This window comes from Cavia porcellus, unplaced genomic scaffold (assembly GCF_034190915.1).
Source record: "Cavia porcellus strain 051 isolate PalLab524CR breed Dunkin Hartley unplaced genomic scaffold, mCavPor4.1 scaffold_3, whole genome shotgun sequence".
Lineage (NCBI taxonomy): Eukaryota > Metazoa > Chordata > Mammalia > Rodentia > Caviidae > Cavia > Cavia porcellus.
Genome location: NW_026947486.1, coordinates 92,849,967 through 92,875,178, shown reverse-complemented (window position 1 = coordinate 92,875,178; position 25,212 = coordinate 92,849,967). Strand labels below are relative to the sequence as shown.

The following is a 25,212-nucleotide window of genomic DNA, read 5'->3' as shown; positions in this document are numbered from 1 at the left end:
ATGTGCAATACCTGCCCAACCAACATCCTAGCGCCTCCCAGCTGTCTGCTAAACTACCGTCCTACCGCAGCTCAACCACTGCCCAACCGCCACCCATCCACTGCCCAACTGCCTGCTCATTCACCGCCCACCCACCGCCCAACCACCATCCTACTGCAGCCCAACTGCCTGCTCATCCACTGCACAGCTGGCCAACCGCCTCCCAACGGCTGCCCAACTGCCTGCTCATCAACTGCCCAACCACAGCCCAACCCCCATCCAACCGAACCTCAACTGCTCGCTCTTCCACTGCCCAGCTGCAGCCCAACTGCCTGCCAAGGGCTGCCCAATGGTTGCCCAACCGCCACCCAACTGCCACTCAACCCACGCCCCACTGCCACTCAACCACCGACCAATCACCACTCAACCCATGTCCAACTGCTGCCCAACTGCCACTCAACCCATGCCGAACCAAAGCAGTTGCGCCTAGCCAATGCCCAATTGCAGAATATCCAAAGGAGAACCGCTGCCCAAACGCCACCTGTGTGCCTTGCTGCCCTGCCCAGCCCTGCCCACACTGCTGCATTAAAAACAATTTTTTTCACACATGAGTCTGATTCATTTCAAAAAATAATATTTAGAAGAACAGGGTACAAAATTTTATAGAAAAATTAGTACTAAAGTAATTTACTAAAAAGATTATAAATATATCTAAAAGTCTGTTTTCATGATTCTGGAAATTTTTATTGCACAAGAACTCAATACTATTTTAATGTTATTGTATGGACCTAAGGAAAAGTGCCTTATTATGAAAGTCTTTTTTGGCAGCAGAAACTGAACTCAGAGCCTTGTGCTTGCCAGGCAGGTTCTGCACTACTAGGCTGTATGCGCAGCCAGATTTGCTCCCCTTTCATCTTGAATTTTAACAGCTGTGCTGAAATATAATTCACATACTATACAATACACTAGGCTTCCCATTAAGGACAGTTCACAAGAATGGAACAGAAGAAGTGGTATTTTTGTGACTGATCTTTTTCAGTTAGCTTAATGTTTTCAGGTTCATCTATGTTGTAGCATGTATCAGTACTGAATATAGGTTTTATTTCAGCATAAAGTTCTATTGTACAGCTATACCACATTGTATTTATCTATTAGAGGATTTGTGTTGCTTCCACTTTTTTACTATTATACATGTGTTATGTTTTAATGGTATTCTTTTTGGTATAAATAACATATACGTATATATATAATGAACATTTGTGTACGGTGGGTTCGTTATTATTTCTTGTTTTTTTTAGGAACAGTCTTGCTATGTAATTCAGATTGTCCTCAAACTCACTATGCCCTTCAGGCTGACCTTGAATTTGTGGGGATCTTCTTGCATCAGCCTCCTGGGTGCTGGGATTATAGGTGTGTATTGCCATGCACCACTGTGTATTGAATCTTAAGTGTGTCTGCTGTAGACATTTTAAAAATTTAATTAAATTTAATTTTTTCTATTTAATTTTATTAAAGGATAAAAAGAAAGAAAGGAATGAAGGACAGAAGGAAGGAAGGAACAAGGAAGGAAGGAAGAAAGAAGTAGAAGCAGCAGCAGCAAAATTTCAAAACACACCATTCTTCTATCTCTGGTACCAGTAAAAAGGAAAAAGGCCAAAAATACATATATATATATATATATATATATATATATATATATATATATATATATATATATATATATATATATATATATAAAACCCCACACCATTCAGGGGGTAACAATGTTGGTTTTTTGAAATGAGTCTGATAATCCCTTACTTAATTCATTTACGTTTAATATAGATTATAATATAAATATTTATTTCTGTCATTTTGCTATTTGTTTTGTATAAATCTTGTATGATTCTTTGTTTCCCCTTTACTGCCTATTCACTAAATACATATTTTCATACTGAAAGGCAAAGAAAGTGCCCTAAAGAATATAACTGTATGTATGTTTAACTGTGCAAGATAAATAACTGTACTACTAAGTTTTTGTTAGTTCATCAAACACAATAGTAGTCATTGTTTGTCTGTCCATTATTTATACTTTGATTTTGTAACTTGATCAACTACTTCTAAGATAACAATATGTAATTTACCAACAACTGATTTTTTACTGTTTTATTAACTAGTCATTTCTTACTGTTATTTTTGAAATTCTGCATTATTTCTACCTTTTTTTCTGTTTTGCTTTCTTCCTTCAAATAAAAAGCAGATATTTTCTAGGATACTATTTCAATTGTGTTCTAAAATAATTTTCTTAGTAGTTGCTCTGGTGTTATATATGTGTCTATATATATTTAAACAATTTACTTGACATATACAAATGTTGACTTATTGCTAGTAGTCTGCAGGAGCTATGCTCTCATATAGCTGCATTTTATTTAACCCCCATGCATCACTGTCATTTACATTTTTTATGCTGTATTTTAAACCTAACAATATTTTAATAATGACTGTTTATTCAGACATCTTTAAAATCAGTCATGAGAAAATTGTTTTATTGTATTACTTTCTGAGTGCTTGGGATGAAACCCAGGGTGCTGAGCATGCAAAATACATTAGGTAAGAGCTATACCACTGGTCCATATACCCAGCCCTTATAAAAATGTTGTTTTGAGACATCTCACAGATTTGTCTTTGAACTGCTTCAGTCTTTGCAATAGGTGGTATTATAGATGCACATCGCATCTGGTTACTTCCTGCTTGGCTCCACTGTTTTGCATGGAAATCAGTGGATCTGTTCTCAAAGACTGTCAGTGTCGCTCCCGGCCGGCAGGAAGAACACACGACAAAATCTGGCGGTGGCGAAGTATTCTATTTTATTTCTCTCCTCCTTCACAGTCTACCCCGGGACTCGTCCCGGCCGAAGCCTCTGTTGGTCCGCTCCCCGCGGCTCCTTCCGTGCTTCGCTCCGAAGCCTCTACCGGTCCGCTCTCCGCGGCTCCTTCCGTGCTTCTCTCCCCAGGGGTGGAGGTACTGGCTATATATAGGATTGTGGCCTCCAATCAAATCAAGGCCGGTCGCGTAAGCTGATTGGCTAGCAACATTAGTAGCTAGGCAGACTACCCTGCGAGGCGGGAACTTAGTGGGGTGATAGGGATCAGGAAGCAGGAAACAGACGCCACACAGGCGGGCTCGATGAGAGGGGTAATCTAGCTCAGGCTTTTGTACTTTCCTACAGGCCTCGCAATCACCGCGTCTGATGACTTGACAGTGCCATGGCTCCCAACATCTCCCCCTATTTTATTTTAAATGAATACGCGCATCGCAGCCCGTCCTGGATAGAGTGCAGAGGCCTATGCCCCAAACTGAGGCCCACCATAGGCCCTTAGCGTAGACCCTGGTCGGCCGTCCCAGGGTCCACCAAGGCCTTGAGGCCCTCGTCCTTTTTTCTAGGGCCAGGAATGAACCGGACGGAACCTGGTTGCACATAGGCATGCACTCATTTCTCTCCACGAATCCCCTCGGAGAGAAATTTATCTAACAATCCAGCAGCTTTCGAGCGGAACGGGGTAGGGCCTGGCTTAGGTTGAGTCGTGCTGGGGAGGCACGCTCTTACCCGTCATTGACTCACCCACCCTGCTACATGTTGTTGTCTAGGGAGGAGAATGTGGGAAGCCTGTCACTTTTAAACGCGGTCATAGGCCATGCGAGCGAGCCATGCGTATACAAGGGTAGCACATAGGGGAGCAAGCCGTTCCAGGCCCCCAAAAAGGGATTGTCCTGCAGTTCTTTTAGGGCTCATCTTGTTGTTGGGTCTGCGGTTGGCCTCTGGTGGAACAGGCCTGATCCTCAGTTGAGGGACTTGTCGCACGCGTCAACCTCTCTGGGACCCACAGTGGTTCTCGTCCCGATTCCTGCGGAAAGACACAAACCGCGCCTCGGCTTCCTCTTTTGTATCTCTGCCCTCCTTGACGGACCCTTCTCGGGAGCTTCCTGACTGTGCCTGTTCAAACACCTTGCGTACTTCTACAAGTTCTTGAGAGCTCCCCCCATAACTACCCTCACTCTTTAGGCACGCGTGTATCATTTCCCACAACGGACGAGCAGAGACCGAAGCTCTACCCTCCCGTTCTGCTAGGGAAAGGTCTCTGCCCAACTTTTCCCAGGAGGGTAGGTTTACATGCCCTGTAGGCAGAAACCAGGGAGCAAAGCTGTCAATTTCTGCAAGGAAATTTTCTAAAGTCTTACGCCCCACCTTGAGGTCCTTGGACTTTAGGAGTCTCCGAAGGACCAACACCAAGGCTGTGTATCTTTACTTGGCATGTTTCCCATTTTTAATATATCTTCTGTTATTTTTACTTCTATGTTTATGTTTTACACTCTTTTATTACCTTAAGTTCTAGTGTTATGTTTCATACTCACCGCGTGAGGCCCAAGAAACCCGCCACTTACGCGTGAGGTTGAGAGGAGTCTACAAACCCTGTAGGTGCGCGCCACCCAGGGCCCAGGCTTATCCCCTACTCACCTGTCCTGTAGCTCTGTGTCGAAGGACTTTATCCACCGCCTCGTCTCAGGGATGATCAGTTCCCCGTACGGGCCACCAGATGTCGGTGTCGCTCCCAGCCGGCAGGAAGAACACACGACAAAATCTGGCAGTGGCGAAGTATTCTATTTTATTTCTCTCCTCCTTCACAGTCTACCCCGGGACTCGTCCCGGCCGAAGCCTCTGTTGGTCCGCTCCCCGCGGCTCCTTCCGTGCTTCGCTCCGAAGCCTCTACCGGTCCGCTCTCCGCGGCTCCTTCCGTGCTTCTCTCCCCAGGGGTGGAGGTACTGGCTATATATAGGATTGTGGCCTCCAATCAAATCAAGGCCGGTCGCGTAAGCTGATTGGCTAGCAACATTAGTAGCTAGGCAGACTACCCTGCGAGGCGGGAACTTAGTGGGGTGATAGGGATCAGGAAGCAGGAAACAGACGCCACACAGGCGGGCTCGATGAGAGGGGTAATCTAGCTCAGGCTTTTGTACTTTCCTACAGGCCTCGCAATCACCGCGTCTGATGACTTGACAGTGCCACGGCTCCCAACAAAAGACATGCTTTCTTCTGATGTTTTCAAGATTTTCTCCTTTGAGTTTCACTTTCAGCAGTTTGATTGTGACATGTTTGGGTGTAAATATCTCAAATTTTCTTTCTTTTTTTTTTTTTCAAATTTTCTTCTATTGTAAGTTCATTGAGATACTTAGATGTGTAAATCAATATTTTTCATCAAATTTGAGATGTTTTAACCCATTCTTTTTCAACAAAGGAAGTGAAATGTGTTGAAATATAATTTTCAATATTCTAAAATATAGGAAAGCAATAGATGTATTCTCTATTGTTACATCATAGCAGTCGGTCTGATGGGCAGCATCACTTCATAGGAGTGTTCAGTGTGCATATCTCCTGCAACTGCTGCAGTATGCAAACATACATGGCCTCTCAGTGACTTTGTCATCACTGGGACAGAATACCTGACACAACTCAAAGGAGATGAGATTTATTTTCCTCACATTTTTGGCCCATAGTCTGTCAGCTGGTTCCAAGGCAGGAGCAGCATGGTAGAAGGGGCTGTACATAGGAAATCTTCCCAGGCTGTGGTGGACAGGAAACAGAGAGAAGGAAGGAGCCAGGCATGGAGACCTGTTTCTAAGCAGGCCTCATCTCCTAACAGCAAGTCAGCTATAGCACCCCATGATGCAATCAGCTTCCAACAGCTCTACCTCCTAACACAGGAGGCTTTGGGTGCACATTCCAGAGCTAAACCATGCACGCGATTTCATATGGATGACAAAGGCATAGGCTCTACTAATACTATTAAGGAAGTATTGAATTTCAATTAAAGGTCAGTTGAACACAAAAGAGTACTTTTTCCATCCAAGTTCACAGAATCACTAGATCTACTGGTAGACCCCTGCTAGGTGTCCTGTACCCCATGATAAGCTTCCTGGTCCAGCCCTCCTGAGTCCCTACTCCATCCTTCACTGTTCCTTCACCTGCTAACCCTGCCCCAGTCTCGTGGGCTTCTGGCGGGGCCTCTTTGAACCTCAGACAGGGTTTTCATCATTGTTGTCTCTTTAAACTGTGAGGTGCTTTCAGCCCTTCACCTGGTCTCTCAGCCTTCACTTCTCAGTCCACTTACTGGAGGACCCATCCCTGTATCCTGGGCTCAATGCGATTTTGCTTGTTTTTTTTTTGCTAAGATATTAATGCTTGGTTTGGTGCTACTAAATATAATTTATACCTGATTATCCAATGTATAAACACACAGATTATTATCTATTCATGCATGAAGACTAGATCCATGAGTGTAGTACCATATCTGGTTTGCTTTTTGCTATAAACCCAGAGCTGCCAATATCAATTACCTAATAGACACAGGTACATGGTTGTGGAATAGGTAAATGAATAAGTGAAAGGCTGAAGCATTATCTAATTCATCACTGTAACTTCACTGCTTAGCCACATGCTTGACATATGGTAGGTGTTCTTTAGTGGTAGCCGAATCTATTAAAGAAGTTTGCCACCTGGACAGAAAGTTGAAGGTTGGAGGTGAGCACTCACAGATTTGCCAGGACCCAGCCCAATAAGTAGACTTTGCCAAGACACCGCCCAGCTCTTAGCCTCCCCTCCTGGGCCCAGCTGTGAGATCTGCTTGAAGTTCATTTAGTTCAGATTGTCTTTCTTTTCTGATTCTGGTTTGCAAGTGGCTGGTTCTGAGGGTGAATTTTAAGTTCTGTGACAGTCGCTGTAGGACATCTGTTAACCCATTATGTCTTCAAACATTATTTTTTATTTTGCCTTCCCTCTCTTGGACTCCTGTTACACATGTCTGGTACATTTGATGGTGTTTCACACATCTTTAAGAGTTTTTGATTTCTTCTTCATCTCTTTTTTTTTGGCACCTGGGATGGAACTTAAGACTGTGTGCTTGCAAGGTAGGTGCTTAGGCTTCTGAGGTAAATCCCCAGCCCTCCTTGTTTTTCTTCTTGAGAGGAGCTTTCATTATGCAGTTCAGGCTGGCCTTGAAGTCACTTTTTAGTTGAGGCTGGCCTCGACTCAAAGCATTCCTCCTGCCTTGGCCTCCCAAGTGCTGGGATTATAAGCATGTGCCACTATGCCTGGATCTTCTCTATTTTTCATTTTGGTGTTTGTTGAGAGAGGGTCTTGCTTGAATACTATGTGTGGTCCAGGCTAGCCTGGAACTTGAGGCTTCCTCCTGCCTCAGCTTCCCAAGTAGTGGAATACCAGACTATGTTTGATCATGACTGGCTCTGCTTCATTTTTTTAACACTTAGATGTGCACAGTTTATTGAATGTTAATTATACCTCACTAAAAAATTTTAAGCTCACAATTTAAGGCTGGGCTGTACAATATGTCTCTTGAGACATAAGATACTCGTAGCAATAGCCCTGAGCTTCTAACCTGCCACAAATGTGATAGGAACTTCCTGTCCTTTCATATCATCACCAGTCTTGGGGCAGATCAGATGAGGAATTTCCCCATTTCTTCAAGTTTCCTTTACAGGATATAATGTTACCATTACAAAAGGAATAGCAAAAGCACAATATGTTCTTTCTCGTATGACACAGTCCCAGATGGGACCTCTATAGAAAAGTGGTCCCATGCCACCAGGATAGTAGGACAGGGAAACAGGTTGGGCTAAACCATCTCAGACTTCCCTTTCCAAAAGGGTTAAATTCCCATTTGCACCTGTACCTGATATATCTTGGTTAGTCTTTTTTTTCCTTTTCCTTTTCTCTCTCTCCAACCCCTTATCCACTATTTATTTACAAAAGCTTATTTCTACATTTTTCTACTATTATATCCCTTTCTCCTGTCTCTTCTTTCCTTTTCCCCTCCCTTCCCTTGTTTGCTATCTAATTTGATCATTTTCTTGCCATTTCCCAAAATCTTGTGTGTAATTTGGTCCTTATTTATACTTTTGGTTTCTCTTACCAGAGAAAGCAATATTTAAACAAGTGTTTACTAATTATTTCACTTAAGAGTATGTTCTCAATTTGCAGTAGTGCTGAAACTCTTAGAGAAGGACCGAGTGTCTTTTTCATAAGGGAATGCACATGAGTTTTTGGGGGGCCCAGGGAAAATGTTATAGTTTGTCTAGATGTCCCCTTAAGCCTCATACAGTCATGGGTGGCGGCTTTTCAGAGATGGCTAAATCTAGAGTTTGTGACTGACTCTTGGTCTTGTTCATGGATTAAGGGTATTAGTGCTGCATCTGTCCTAGGGTTTGTAGCCTGCATATAATGTAAGGGATAGAAAGAGGCTCTTTCTCTCTGTCTCTGTCTCTATCTTTGTCTCTCTGTCTGTCTGTCTCTTTTGCTCTCTCTGTCTCCTCCTCACTCTCTGTCTGTCTCTCTTTCTTCCAGGTTTTGCTGTCTTCTTTCATCCATTCTCCATAAAATGTTGCCCCTCTGCTATGTGCCACTCTGCCTTGGAGCCAGTCAATTATGGAATGAAACATCTACAAACTGTCCCATAGATAAACTTTCTTCAAGATGCAATCATTTATTTAAAATGCTTCAAGTGTATCCTTCTTTTTTTTTTTTTTTGGTCTTTTTCCTTATTATCTGTACCAGGGATCAAACTCATGACTGCTGCTTACAAGGCAGGTGCTTATGCTGCTGAGCTAAATCCCCAGCCCCGAGTGTATCATTCTTTATGGCAGAGTATTACTGTACTGCAGAAAAACCCACATCTTGGGTATCCATTTATTGGTTGATGGACTTTTGGGCTGTTTCCAAGATATAGTTTTACAAACTGTGTTCCTATAACATGGGTGTGAGTATACTCTTGTGGTATGATGCTTTTAATTTTTTCAGGAATGAAAGATACCAAGAAGAGGAGTACCTCGGAAGAATGGACTCTCTAGCCCTAGTTTATTGAGGATTTTCCACACTAGTTTCCTCAGTGGTTGCATCACTTAGCATTTCTACCAACAGCGGAGAAGAGTTTTTTTTTTCCTTATAGCTCTATCATCACTTTATTGTTAGTTTCTTGATAGTGGCCATTCTTTCTGGAGTGAAATGGAGTCTCAGGCTTGGTTTCATTTGCATCTCTGGAGTGATCAGTGAGGTTGAACATTTTTGATATATTTATTTACTATTTATGCTTCTTTATTTTGTCTTTTTAAAAAATCGGTACTGGGGACCGCCTGCTTGCAAGGCAGGTGCTTGTGCCACTGAGCAAATCCCAAGCTCTGTTTATGCTTCTTCATCTGACAAGTAGCTATTCATTTCACATGTTCCTTTTTTCACTAAATCTTTAAATTTGGGGATTCTAACCTGGGAAAGGTGATCTATGCTTGTAATCTTCAGCACTAGGAAGCCTGAGAGAGGACAATGGCTTTGAGGTTGAGGTCATTTTGGGTTAGTGAGCTTGAACTACAAAGTGAGACCCTGTCTCAAAACAAAACAAAACAAAACAAAACCAAAAATCAAAAGACAAAACCAAACACTAAATTTTTTTGAGTTCTTTATATATTCAGGATACCAGTCATTTGTCATATTCGTTTGTTTGCCTTTTTGAGACAGGGTTTCACTGTGCAATTCAGGCCAGTCTTGAATATACTTTGTAGCACTAGCTGGGCTTCAAACTCACAGTGATTCTCCTGTTTCAGCCTCCCAAAGGCTGGGATTATAGGCATGTACCATCACACCCTGCCTCCTTCTTTCTCCAAGAAATAGCTGGCATTATAGTTTGGCCACACTGTAGGTTGTCTCTTCACTCTACTGGTTTCTTTTATGTGAAAACTTTTCTAATAAGATGAGATCCTAGTTGATTCTTTGTAATAGTTCCTGTGTGACCAGGGTTTTGTTCATAAAGTCTTTCCCTATACCAGTGTCTTGAGGAGTTTTACTTCCTGATCTCTTCTAGGATGTCCCTCAGAATGTTTTGGAGAGCTGATCTTGTGACTAAGTATTTTTTTCACAGAAGTATCTTTTCTCCATTAATTTTTGAAAGATTATTATTATTTTTTTTTTTTTTTGGTAAAAGCGATTGAACTCATGACCTCACACTTGCCAGGGTGGTTGCTTATGTCACTGAGCTAAATCCCCAGCCATGAACGGTAGTATTGCAGAGCATATCAATCTTGGTTGCAAGGTATTTTCTTAGTTTTTTTTTTCTTTTTTTTAAGTACTGGGAATAAAAATCATGACCTTATGCTTGCAGGGCAGGTGCTATGCCACTGAGCTATATCCCCAACCCCAGAAGCTGTTTTCTTTCAGGACTTGAAATGCCTCACTCCAAACTCTCCTTGATTTGAAGGTTTGCGATGAAAAATCTTCTGTGATTCGGATGAGCTTTCCTTGGTAGGTGATTTATTTTTTTTTCTCCAACATCTTTTTATTTTCTATTCTTACATTGCCTTTCTGGAACTTGATTAATACATGTCTTGGTGTAGATACTTTTTTGATCATGGATCATTGGAGTTCTCTATGGTTCCTTTATCTCTATGTTAACTTCTTTTTCCCTGCTTGAACAATGTTCTGCCATTACTGCTATGAACCGAATTTTTAATGTCATTTGTGCTATTTCCTGCTGTTTTCATTGACTCAGATCAATCTTACATGTTTCTCCTTTGTGTCATCTAGTATCTTGTATCAGCTGCTTTTTACTCATTTTTGAGACAAAATGCCTGATGCCCATGTTTAGGGAGGGAAAGGTTTATTTCTTACAGTTTTTGGAGGTTTCGGTCCGTATAACATTGTCTCCAAGGCAGGGTGGCATGGCAGGGCCATAGTTCATGGTGGCTGCTACAGCAAAGGGGAAACCAGCAAGAGAGACACACCTTCTTCTTGCCATTACAACATATCCTGGCTCCACTTCTGCACAGGTATAGCATTCACACCACCAATCTAAGTGCTATACAATGAACCAATGAGAAACTTAGAAATGCATGAGGCTTGAGGGCCACTGACATAAACCACGACACATCTGTTGGATTGATTTTCGTGGTCCATTGCTATTAGTAAGAAAGCTTTCTTTTCAAGATCTCTAACCTCAATTCTGTCTTCTATATCTGATATTCTGTCCTCACATTTGTTCACTTTGCTGTGTATAATTTCAAAGGAAGTTTTAATCTCCTGGCTGTTTGAATATGTTTCATGGATTCCATTTCTTTCCTGTGTTGGATAATCATTTTTCCATCTTTTCCCTGAGCTTCTGTATGTTTTGTTCATCTGTATCTGCTCAACACACTAATTATGTCTTTCATTAAGGTCACCATCTCTGTAGTTATCTGAGTAATTATTTCTGATTTTATTTCATTTTAAAGTCTCATTGAATGCTGCTGTGGTGGCTCATGCCTGTAATTCTAGTACGCAGGAGGCTGAGGCAGGAGAATTGTTGCAAGTACAAGATAAGCCTAGGTTAAAAAGTGAGGTCAAGGCCAGCCTGAACTGCATAGTGTCTCAAAAAGACAAAAAAATTTTCATTCAACTCCTTTGATGGGGATTTAGCTCAGTGGCATAAGTGCCTGCCTGGCAAGAGCAAGATCCTGAGTTCGATTCTCAGTGTCCAAAAAACATAAGGAATTGCCCTTTCGTTCATCTCCTTTATTACTTCCACTGTTATGGATTCAGAATGTGTAGGTGGTTAGGTTTCAAATTTTTTACCTTAATGCCCCAGATTTGCTTTTGGTCAGCTGGAAATCTGGGGTGGCATCTTGCTTAAGTGTCTTCTCATTTGTGTGTGTGTGTGTGTGTGTGTGTGTGTGTGTTCAGTTTAATTCTTAGGCTGATGCTTGAAAATTGCTTTCAGCAAGTAGCTGTATTGCTAGTATTTAGAACCCTTAAACAACTAATAACAGAAGATTCCCAGGTGCAGCTGGCTTTTGGGTTTTGAGTTTGTTGTAATATTTTACCTCTTCCATTTATTGAGGCTGAAAAGTTGCTGCCTATTTGACCTATCCCCTGATTTTTTTGCAGAGCTTTGTAGTATTGTTTATGACTCTTATATAGCTTCAGTTTTGGCATACCAGGGAGAACAACTAATTAGAACATTTATGTCACCTTGGCTAAAGTAGTTCAGTGAGCAACAATAATAGCCTCAAATAAGGCCTAGAAAATGACAAACTGTGGTAAGTGTTAATTTGCCACCTTTAACCATATGAACTAGATATGTGGCTGGATCACAAAAATCTAAAACAATCCAGAAAATGGTACATAGTAAATATGCCTTCAATATGCTGATTTTACTCTTAGAGAAGACAATTTAAAGTGATTATGGGGGGGAATAGAGAAATGGAAGAGAAGAAGAAGAAGAAGAAGAAGAAGAAGAAGAAGAAGAAGAAGAAGAAGAAGAAGAAGAAGAAGAAGAAGAAGGACAAGAAGAAGAAGAAGAAGAGGAAGAAGAAGAAGAAGAAGAAGAAGAAGAAGAAGAAGAAGAAGAAGAAGAAGAAGAAGAAGAAGAAGAAGAAGAGATTACAAGGAAGGCTGGAAGACAAAGGAAGATTATGCCAAATTTGGGAAAGTTGGTGAAGAAGACAAAAGGGTGAGAAGGAAGAAATAACAACCAGAAGAGAACAGAACAGCAACACAAAACTAGATACATTGTTCACACTCATGTAAAAAGAAAAACCAACAACCCGAAAAAGCAAAACAAAATCAGAAAATACAAGAAAAACATAAAATAAGAAAATTTCCACTTTAGAATGTGCCGCTGCTTTTACAGGTAGACAAAAAGGGCAGATCTATGTTTATTATTCCTAACACACCAGCTGAAGATTAACACCAGTGTAGCGGATAATACCAGCAAGCCTGTGTGTTTAGCTCTACTTAAATTCAGGCTATTTTCTGGCTATGAGGCTGGAACCTGATTTGTTTAGCCTGCAACACTCCATGTACCTCCTGACAGTCTGAACTCAGCTCCATGACCTCTTGCCAGCCTCAACTTGATTCTGTCTAATCCTGATACTAGGAGTTGCTTGACGGAGCCAACCTGTAGCTGTTCTATGTTCTGAGATCAATCAGCTCCACTCCAAGATGGCTACTGGCCAATCGCCCTCTTCTGGGGGAGGACTGAAGCTGAGTCACTCACCAGCCACTGCAGTGTGCTGTGTCCAGTGCTCCATTCCACTGGTACATTTCTCCATGGAGATCTGTTATTGAGCACCTGCAGGTTCCATCATCCCCTCCCAAGCAGTGGTGCAGGGCTCATGAAGGAAGCACCACTTGCTTCCTCCTTCTTCTGTATTTGTTTCCTCTCTCCATGGGTTTCAATTCTTGTTTCATATCCTTGCTGGTTCCCAGAGACCCACTTCCCTCCTTATTCTTTTCTTTATATTGCTATTTTCCTGAATCTGCACACCAAATCCTGGACAGGTGTTTCCTTGCTTTTCATCACTCTACAATTTTGTTGTTAAAGTCAGGTATTTTTAAATTTGTAACTGGGGTTATTCAGAGCATACCTAAGAGAATTACATGAACTAACACAGATAAAGTCATTAGAATGCTAATACAATAAGGAACAGGAAAAAGGATTTTGCTCCTGCCTGTCAGGGGATCATGGTATGACAGGACATTTGAAATTCAGCAGTCTGTTACTCTGTTAGGACAAGATGTGTTACCAGTCCACCACATAGGTAGACCATTAGACTTGAGTACCCTTGATTGACCACATCACCTGCAAAGTAGATGCCATGACTTCACGGCTCTTGAGATTGCTAGGGCAGAGGACCATGAGAGGATGAAAAACTAAAGAAGAGACAAAACTCAGTTCATGTGGAGCCCTTACTCTCTGGATGGGAGGAAATTAACTGACCCCTCACTGTAGGGGTGTTTATTTACACCTTTGGCAACACAATTTCATGTGTATTCCTTTGCCTAACAACCCCTTGCTTGGATTTTCTAAGGGCTTGTTGTTTTTCTGAGCTGAAGTAGCTTATTCACATGACTTGCCCCAGGCATTCTTTGTTCTTGGGATGGCCATGCCTCAGTCATGCCCCAGCCCTGCATGTGTGATCAATTTCCAATTTCAAAGGCTCCCAACACTTACAGATAGTCTGACTTTACTCAGTTTGACCCTATCCTTCTGGGGTTCCTGTACTGTCTGACATATAAACATATTCTGTTTTCAAGAACTGTCCAACCAAGATAAACTAGTCAAGGACATGCTTAGTTTCATCTACCTACTAAGGCCAACTCCCTCCCTAGTTTCTCCTGTTTATGATAAACAATTCCTTTTCAGGTAAACATGCCTGGAACAAATCTACTTGTCAACGTATGTTCTGACATAAACTAATTTGCTATTGGCTTTTGTAATTCCTACTTGCAACCATGTATAAACTAAACACAAATTTGGCTCAAGGCTGAATATTTGGACTTGGTGCCACCAACCTGCTAGCATAATAAATAGATGCCTTCCAACTCCTTGGAGCAAAGTTTCTTCCATTTGGTTTGATACCAGACTTCCACAATGATGAGGCTCTCTTGGTAACTTCACAGGGCAGAATGTGACTGAAGTTGTGAATTTTACTCTGTTGTGCACCGTATATTTTTGTATTCCTATAAATATTTTCAAAGTTTTAGGTGGGATGTGGTTAATTGCTCAGAAAGAGTTTGATCCTTCTGAATCTTGTGTTTAAGATTTGTTATATGTGAGCTGGTATGATGGTGCACGCCAGTAATCCCAGCACTCAGCTTCTTGAGTCAGCAGGTTCACTGAAAGTTCGCAGCCAGCCTGGACTTCCTAGTGAGTAGAAAGCAAGATAAACTGCATAGTGAAATCCTGCCTGAAGAAAAAGAAATCTTTATTTTTTTAATGCGGGACAGAACTAGTGCTTCATCTGGGGCTAATTATTTACCACTACTGAGTCAAGTGTCTTCGGTATTCTTTACCCAATGCTCCAGGAATCTTGAGCTTTACAATCTGGCTGATGATCAGGCAATGCTTCTGATCTATGAGAATGCTAGGCACTATATTTCTAATCTTTTTGAACTGTTCTTCCCGACTGTGATGTTTATTCACACACACACACACACACACACACACACACACACACACACACTCACTCTTCAGAACTTAGATGTATCCTCAAAAATACCTTTTCTTATTTTGCTTTATTTTGTTCTGTTTTATTTTATTTGTTTCATTTTTTGAGTCAGGGTCTCACTATGTAGTACAGCCTGGGATTGAACCCACTGTGACTGACAGACTGGACTTGAGTTCATGGCAGTCCTCCAGCCTCAACTATCACCCTTCACAATGGCATCTAAAAAATAAAATACTTAGCAATCAACCTAAATAATAATGTAAAAGACCTATATGCTGAAAATTATGCTATGCTAAAAAAGGAGATTGAAGCGGGTATTAGAAAATTGAACGATATTCCCTTCTCTTGGCTAGGAACAACCAACATTAAGAAAATGGCCATACTCTCAAAATTGTTATGCAGATTTTATGCAGTCCTACTCAGAATAACATTAACATACCTCACATATCTAGAAAAAACATTTCTAAACTTCATTTGGAAACAGAAGAAACCTAGAGCAGCAAAGGAAATTATGAGCAACAAAGGCAAGGCAGGAAGCATCTCAACTCCTGACTTGAAACTATATTACAAAGCCACAGTGATAAAATCAGCATTGTACTGGCAAAGAAATAGACCTGAGGACCAATGGAAAAGATTAGAAGGTACAAGCACAACTACAAAGACACCCAGACACCTGATATTTGAAAAATTGGCTAAACATGTTCACCGGCAGAAGTAGAGCCTATTTAATAAATGATATTTGAAAAATTGGCTCTCCACACGCCAAAGACTGAGACTAGATTCATGCCTATCATCCTGCACAAAACTAAAGTCTAAATGTATCAAAGACCCAAATATTAAAATAGAAACACTAATTCTACTGAAAGACAACATATGTAGAAGGCTTGGAGATGTAGGGGTAGGCAGAGAATTCATGAGCAAAATGCAGAGTGAATGGGAAGCTCTTCAAAGAACCAACAACTGGGATCTCATATTATTGAAAAGTTTCTGCACTTCAAAAGAAATCAGCAATAGAGTGAAAAGAACACCCACAGAATGTGAACCAATGTTAGCCAGCAACCCTTCAGAAAAAACACTTATATGCTAAACATATAAAGGATTGAAAAACATCAAGCCCTCCAAATTCAAAGACCCTACCCAAACATGGGCATCTGAGATGAAAACAGAGTTCTCAGATGAAGATATACAAATTGCAAATAAATACATGAAGAAATGTTCACCATCACTGCTCATTTGAGAAAAGCAATTTAAAACAACAATGAGATTTCAATTCACTCCAGAAAAAATAACATCCATCAAGACATCAGTGGATAACAAATGTTGGAGAGGCTGTGGGAAAAAGGAACACTGTTCTACTGTTGGTGGGAGTGTAGACTGGTGCAAGCACTATGGAAATCAGTATGGAGAATTCTCAGACTAGGATTGGAAGTTCCATTCAATCCAGCTATTCCCCTCCTGGGTATTTTCCCAGAAAAACTGAAAAGGTCATTTCACAGTGATATATGTACACACATGTTCATAGCAGCATAATTTGTAATAGCTTAATCTTGGAAACAACCAAAATGCTCATCAACCGCAGAGTGGATGAAAAACATGTGGTATTTTTATTCAGTGGAATATTTCTCAGCTTTAAAAAGGATGATTTTGAGGCTCTCAGGTAAATGGAGACAACTTGAGACTATCCTTATTAGTGAAATAAATAAGAATCATATTTATAAATCTCATATTGTGTCTCTAGTGTAAAATGTAATAAGAAATGTAGGAGTAATAAAATCCAAAATGTGTAATAGCTATTGTAAAAAAGAGAGGAAAAGATAGTGTTCTAAAAATATAACTGTGTGTAGAACATGGCAGATAGATAACAACAGCTACGGATGCTCTCTGAGATAGCCAGCTTCAATTCCAGGAATGGTGTTGTGTGGGGAGTCCTAAGCAGGGGTAGATATTCCCTGCCAACCCAGGAACGAACTAAGCTGCGAGAAACCAATTGGAAATGCAATCCCAGTGCTATGCCTGGAACAGATAAAGTCTCAGCATTGAAGCTGGAACCCATGCCTCTGGAAACTGCAATTTGAATTTGGTGCAGCCGTTGCTGCATCTGAATCAGCACAGCAGGGATGGAGATGCCAAAGCTCTGAGGGCAGGAATCAGCAAACTGAATTGAGAGCAGAGCTGGCAGGCTGCCCTGCATTGACCTGTGGTGAGTGAGAGGAACAGGGACCCTTCCATAGATAAGGAGGCTCCAACAGAGGATATTCCGGGACCAGGCAGACTAGCCAGAACAGGACGCTGAAGTGACTTTAGTAACATATTCCCCTCTCAAGCAAGATTGGTGGGGAGCACCTGACCTGGGTGATACCACAGACTAAGACCCAGTAGGCTAGCCCAAACCAGGCCCCTGCACCTGGAGGTGCACCCTAGCAGTGAAGCCTTCGCTAGGTTGACCTGGAGGGGCAGGCCCAACATATGTTGCTTCGGTCTATGTCTCCCTAGTACACTGCCATGGGTGGGAACACCTAGCAGGTGCAATTCAAAGAAACTGTAATCCACAAAGAAAGAAACTGGGCCTCCTATGTATGCCTGTATGGAAGGAACAAAAAATATGAGAAGAGGAGGCAACAAGAAAGAGTCCTTGGCCCCCAATCCTGAGAAAACTGGTCCAGGAAAGGTAAATGCAAAGGAGAATGAGGACAGAAAACATGCAATATCAGACATGGCACCAATAGACATAAAGCGATATCTCTGGAACCTCATAGATGAGTTCAAAAGTGAAGTATTTAACTATGTAAAGCAAGATATAAGTAGAACAGTTAAAGAAATGCTAAGCACCTCACAAGAAAAAACAGATGGTGGAATGGAAGAACAGAAAAAAAAGGGGAGAATTGTTTGATGGAGAAAATAGAGAAAACATAGAATGCATGAAGCAGGTGCAGAGAGATTACCAGGAAACTAAAATCTCTATTGCAAGCTGGCATAACATCTTGGAAGAAACTAAGGATAGATTATCTGAACTGGAGGACAGATTTGTAATGTAGGATCATGAAAGGAAAAACTTCTTAAAAATAACAAGGAAACAAGCAGCAATAATACAAAGGCTAGAAGATGATAAGAGGATCTATAACTTAAGAATTAAGAATGAAGGGGCTAGGGATTTAGCTCAGCAGCATAAGCACCTGCCTTGCAAGCAGACAGTTGTGAGTTCGATCCCTGGTACTGATAAAAAGGAAAAAGACAAAAAAAAAAAAAAGAATTAAGAATGTAAAGGAAGAAGTAGGGACACAAACAAATGAATTGCAAATGCTATTCACAGAAATAATCCAGGAGAATTTTCCTAATTTAAGAAAAGGTAAAGATACTCAGAAGTATGAGGCATACAGGACCCCAGCCACCTACAACCCAAACAGAACTACACCCTGGCATATAATAATCAAAATTCCAGAAATACAATATAAGAACAGAATATTAAAAGCCATCAGAGACAAGAAACAGATCACTTACAAGGGAACATCCATCAGAATTACAGCAGACTTCTTGGCACAAACTGTCAAAGCATGAAGAGCGTGGGATGAAATAATTCAAGCTTTGAAAGAGAATAACCTCCAGCCAAGATTTATATACCCTGCACAACTGTCCCTAGAAATTAATGGAGAAACAAGGTATTTCCAATATAAAGAGGAGTTAGGGGAATTTGCAACCACCAATTCAACTCTACAGAGAATACTTCAGGACATTCTAAAAAAGAAAAACACCAGAATATTCCAAAAACAGTGGCAGAGAGGCCACAATGAATGGAGCAGAAAGCGAAATGAAGAAGACAAACTGACAACTAATGACAGAAAAAGAGCTCAACAGAAATGAGGCAAAGAAGGTTGGATATAATTTCTAATACAGATGGCCTAGATACGCTAACTTTAGGGAAGAAAGAGAGAGTAGCAGACAGAGAGGATCAAGAGATAGTGTCCACTGAGAGACTCTTTATAGGAAATATAATTAGCCTGAAGAAGGTTATATGGACCAAAATCAAACATGAGAAAATGGGACTCGATGTGACAGGGAACCAGAGAGTAATAGGGGCAAGTAGACCAGTATATATGGATAGGTTGAACAGACAGGCTTTAATAAATGAAGAAATATAACTAGAAATCCACCCTAGGAGTGAGAAAGTTCAGAAACACTTAGGCAAATATCAGGTTGCCCCCTGAATACAAAACTGTGAGTGTTGGGGAGACCCCAAAATACACAGTTCATTCTGGGGGAGTAAAGGGGAGGAATAGTCCTCAAAAAAAAAAAAACAGCAGAAGATATAGCTAACAGTGTATCAGGAATTAAACCCCTATTACTCCCAGCACTCTGCTTGGTTGTTCTGTCCTAGTTTGTATACAGGCACTGGGTCTGAGGGGCACAGAAGGCTGCCCATAGCATAGGGGACATCTTTAATTCCCTACTAACTAAATCAGGATCCATGTATGACTTATACTGTTGTATCATGACTGATCTTAGTTAAATCTGACTTGTTTGATTGCTTCTTATTATTGACAGGTTTTATTCAAAACCTGTAAGGTTGATGGTAACAAGTTGAGGAGTACAGACAACTGTACTGAAAATGACAATGATTCACTACGATATCCATTCTGATTTGATTACTACCTGTTTTTGTAACTCTACACTATCTATAAAGTTGTAGTTCTGTTAATTTTGTTATGTACCGATATGCTCAATTATACTTTATCTGATGATATAGTCAATTCTGTTGATGATAACAAGAAACAACACAGTGACCAGGATAGAACTCCTTATACAGCAGATTTATATGTCTTTTTAGTTTTATATGTCTATAGGAAAAAGTTTACTTCTGTCCTGCTTTGTTATATTTCTCCCTGTAACATAGAAAGGGTAGAAATACATGTTAAGACTCAAGCTTATGTAAAACCTATAAACAGTTTATGAACACTGATCTGATGACACATGATGAAATGAACAAAAACTTTGAGAGAAAGTGGTCTGCAGTACCCAATCCTGATTCCAGAGTGTTATGATGTGAAATCCAGCAGTATTATTAATCTTTGTTCATAAGGATTTTAATCTAATATGCTGTGCTAGGTCTCAACATAAATGAAGATATGGATAAACGCGTACATGTCTAAGTGTATAGGATTGATAGCCTTAATACTTAGTTTTTGTCAGAGAGTAGAACAGAACTGTTTGCAGTCTCCCTGGTTGAAATTTCATTTATATGTTCCACTTGTGTACCTTGAACAAATATTTATAGAGGGACAATATGTATACATCAGCTAGTGATTTATTACTATTTCTTTTCTTTGAAAGTATGTACTATTTCTGCCCATTTTCTATTTTGTTTTGTATTTCTTTAAATAAAAAAATTAAAAAAATATAACTATGTATATTTAAGTGTATAGGACTGATAACCATATTACTAAGTTTTTGATGAATCATTGAAAAGAATGGTTTGCAGTCTCGCTGTTTGAATGTTCACTTTGTATGCTTTACTTTTGTAACATGAACAACTATTTCTAAGAAGACAATTTGTAGTTTATCAACTAGTGCTTTCTTACTGTTTACTTTTTAAAATTATGTATCATTTCTACCCTTTTTTGTTTTTTTTTTTGCTTTTTAAATAAATTATTTTTCAACAAATAGTAACTCTGTGAGGAGATGGAAATATTGATTAGCATGGATGTTATATGTTAACCATGATGAACTTCCATTTTTCTCAGGGAGCATAGGATGTACCTGTTTAGGCAAATTTGTGTGAGTTACATAGATCAATTCACAGCTCAAAAAACCCTCAAAGCAATTTCTTGAAGCAACAGTGTTGATAAATGCTAAGTAGGCTGGGAGCGGGAAATGTTCTAGCTGGTACCTACAGTGTTTCAAAACATCATTTTGTGTCAGTTATGTTGCATTTTATTTGTCAGTTATACCTCAATAAAACTGGACAAAAATGTTCAACCCTATGCAATACATTGAAAAAAAAGCTATTCCTTTGTTCATCTCACCCTGAGTTCCTCTAAATCACCAGTTGCTTGGGCTGGGTGGGGGAGATGCTTCTCTGGTCTCACAGCCCACACAGCACTGGCTGTCTCACAGGATGGTGTGCTTCAGCCTCTTCCTCTTCTGTCTTTTCTTGTTCTTGTTCTTGTTCTTCTTGTTCTTCTTCCTCTTCCTCTTCTTCCTCCTCTTCCTCTTCCTCTTCTTCCTCCTCTTCCTCTTCCTCTTCTTCCTCCTCTTCCTCTTCTTCCTCTTCCTCTTCTTCTTTTCTTCTTTTCTTCTTCTTCTTCTTCTTCTTCTTCTTCTTCTTCTTCTTCTTCTTCTTCTTCTTCTTCTTCCTCTTCTTCCTCTTCTTCCTCTTCTTCCTCTTCTTCCTCTTCTTCCTCTTCTTCCTCTTCTTCCTCTTCTTCTTCTTCTTCTTCTTCTTCTTCTTCTTCTTCTTCTTCTTCTTCTTCTTCTTCTTCTGTCTCTTTTTCCTCTTCTTCTTCTTAGTGGAGATCAAACTCATGACATCACTCTTGCCAGGCAGGTACTTGTGCCTGTAAACTATATCCTCAGCTTTTAAAAAAACAGCTTAAAATGTGATTCATATGCCTTATAATTCACTCATTTAAAATGCACATTTTGAAAGAATTTTGTGTAATCACAAACTGCATAGCTGTCATCGGAGTCAGTGTTAGGACATTTTCATCCTCTCCTCCAGATGAAATCCTAGACACATTAGCTATCACTTCTATTTCCTCATTCTCTGTTCCCAAACTCAGGACAATGTGAAGCCATATGTAATTTACTTTGTCTCTATAGATTTCCCCATTCTGGATATATATGAGTGAAATTATATATGTGGTCTTTTGTGACTGGTTTATTTCACATAGCGTGTTGTATTCAAGGCTTGTCCATGTGGCAGGAGGTATCAGTACTTCACTCCTTTTTAACACCAAATAATACTGTGTGGTTTGGATATACCACAATTAATTTTTTTGACGTTTTGATACAGGGTCTTGCTATGCAGCTTGGGTTGGGCTAAAACTCACTTTGTAGCCTAGGCTGGTGTGAACCTCACAACATTCCTCCTGCCTTAGCTTGTTGAGTTCTGGGGTTACAGGCATCCACTACCATGCCCAGATCCACAATTAATTTTTCTATGCATTGATGGAAATTTTGGATTGTTTCCATCTTTTGAATATCATTTGAGGACCTGCCAGACAGTTTTCTAAAGCAGCTTTACCATTTTATATTCTTACCACCGGTGTTGGAAAGTTATTATCGCTTTTCTTTTGCAAGTTTCTCAAGAGGAAGAATTCTGAATTGATCTTATTTTCTCCAACAACTTGAAATGATACTCCATCATCTTTTGACATGTACAGCTTTTATTTTATTGTGAGAAAATATGCAAAATTTATGATTTTACATATTTTTGGGTGTACAGTTCTGTGGTATTAAGAAATATCACCATTGTCTTCAGAACCTTTTCATTTTGTAAACTTCAATGATTTGTATAGTTTCTTTTGAGAACTCCTCTTACATGTAAGATGATATTTTCCTCTTGATATTTTAAAAATTTTGTCTTTATTGTTGCTATTCAATAATTTGACTGCAATGCACCTAAGAATTTTCTATTCTGGTGCAGTTTCATTACTTGTTTTTTGAGATAGGAACTCACTATATATTCCAAGATTGACTTCAATACAGTTATATAGCCCAGGCTTCCTTTGAATTCATGGTGAGCCTCCTGCCTCAACCTGCCAAGTGCTGAGATTGCAGGGATGCACCACAATGCCTGGCCATTTTCGTTACTTCTTGTTCTTTGTCTTTCAAGAAAGTTGGGAAACCATTTCCTATTCTTCTTTTAAAATTATATCTGCTCCATCAATTCCACTGAATTGGCTCTAGATAATTGTTGAATATAAATGAAGCACAAATGTATGGGTCCACTTGTGAACTTTTCATTTCCACTATTTGTTCACTATTACCATGTAACTACGCTGAACGGTTTTTAGCAACAGCAAACATCTATGCTGTTTTGATATCTTTATATTTGTAGTTTACAGCAGATTTTGAAATCAGGTAGTGTATGTTATTCAACTTTCTTTTTATTTTTCAAATATTATTTTGGCTATTATAAGTAACTTTCTGCTTCACATAAATTTTAGAACCAGACTGTCCATTTCTTCTTTTCTTTTCTTTTCTTTTCTTTTCCCTTTCTTTCTTTCTTTCTTTCTTTCTTTCTTTCTTTCTTTCTTTCTTTCTTTCTTTATCTGTTTTCGTGTTTTCATATAATGTCTTGTTATGCATTTTAGTTCAGAGTTGTCTTGAACTCACTGTGTAGCTGAAAGTGGCCTCAAACTCATGAAAATCCTCCTTCCTTAGCCTCCCAAGCACTGGGATTACAGGCGTGGCCCACCCTGGCCGACTCAGCTCTTTTTGTTTTTTTGGTTTTGGTGTATTTTTGTAACAGGGTATTGATATGTAGTTCAGGCTGGCCTTGAGCTCCCTGTGTAGTCCAGTCTGGCCTTAAAGTTGTGGTAATCCTTCTGCTCTCAGCCTCCTGAGTGCTGAGATTACAGGTGTATACCACCACCTCAGCTATCTGCTCTATTTTTGAACCATTAAACATGCACAGTTTATTGTCATGTATACCTCAAGGAATATGTGATTTACTTATTTGGCTACCAGGAATCAAAATTATACCCTTGTGCTTACCAGGAGGGGCTGCGTCACTGAGCTATATCCCCAGTTCGAAGCCTAATGTTCTCTGTGCAGTAGGATGCAGCCCTGAGCAGACTGAACTGCCCAAATCCAGAGCGTTTGCCCAACTGCTGCGCAATAGCAGCCCAAGCAACACCCAACCAGCAATGAACCCATACCCAGCCAATGCCCAACCAATGCCCAATCAATAACGAACCAATAACCAACGTCTGCAAAACCAGCCCGACCAGTGCTCAACTGTCCCTCAACCAATAGCCAACTACACCCAATACCTGCCCAACCAACATCCAACCCTCGCCCAGCCATGTGCTAATCCACTGCCCAACCGCAGCCCAACCACTGCCCAACTGCCACCCACCACTGCCTAACTACTTCCTCATCCACAGCCTACCTGCAGCCCAACCACCATCCAACCTAAGCTCTGCCGCCTGCTCATCCACTGCCCAGCTGCCCAACCGCCTCCCAATGGCTGCCCAATCGCCACCCAACCGCCACTTAACCACGCCCAACCGCTGCCCAACTGCCACTCAAGCCACGCCCAATGCCCACCTGCTGCTTAACCATTGCGCCTAGCCAATACCCAATTGCAGCCTAACCAACACCCAACCGCTGCCCAACCGCCACCTGTGTGCCTTGCTGCCCTGTCCAGCTCTGCCCACACTGCTGCATTAAAGATTTTTTTTCACACAAGTCTGATTTATTTCAAAAAATAATATTTAGAAGAAAGGGGGTACAAAATTTTATAGAAAAATAGTATTAAACTAAAGTAATATACTGAAAAGATAATAGATATATCTAAAATTCTGCTTTCATGATTCTGGACATTTTTATTGCACAAGAACTCAATACTACTTTAACGTTCTTGTAGGGACCTAAGGAAAAGCGCCTTATTATGAAAGTCTTTTTTGGTACTAGACACTGAACTCCGAGCCTTGTGCTTGCCAGGCAGCCTCTATATGGCTAAGGTACATCCCCAGCCAGATTTGCTCCACTTTTTTTCTTGAAATTTAACAGCTATGTTGAAATATAATTCACATACTATACAATACTCTAGGCTTCCCATTAAGGACAGTTCACAAGAATGGAACACAAGAAGTGGTATTTTTGTGACTGATTTTTTTCAGTTTAATGTTTTCAGGTTCATCTATGTTGTAGCATGGATCAGTACTGAATATAGGTTTTATTTCAGCCTAATGTTCTATTGTATAGCTATACCACATTGTATTTATCTATTATTAGAGGATTTGTGTTGCTTCCATTTTTTTACTATTATATATACTTTTTAGCAACAGAAATCAACTGTGCTGTTTTGATATCTTTATACTTGTAGCTTATAATAGAATTTGAAATCAGGTAGTTTTTATTCTTCAATTTTCTTTTTATTTTTCAAAATTTATTCTGGCTATTATAGGTAAATTTCAGCTTTATATAAATTTTAGAATGAGACTGTCAATTTCTTTTTCTTTCCTTTCTTTTATTCTTTCTTTCTTTGTA

General features: G+C 40.2%; 1 protein-coding gene across 1 annotated transcript; it reads left to right on the top strand.

Moving 5' to 3' along the window:
- On the top strand, positions 1–24,291 carry LOC134475324 (uncharacterized). The gene is made up of 2 exons (XM_063245591.1): positions 1–522; positions 23,974–24,291. Exons 1-2 carry the CDS (start codon positions 1–3, stop codon positions 24,289–24,291), a joined length of 840 nt encoding a protein of 279 aa, XP_063101661.1.
- The last annotated feature ends 921 nt before the right edge of the window (positions 24,292–25,212 follow it).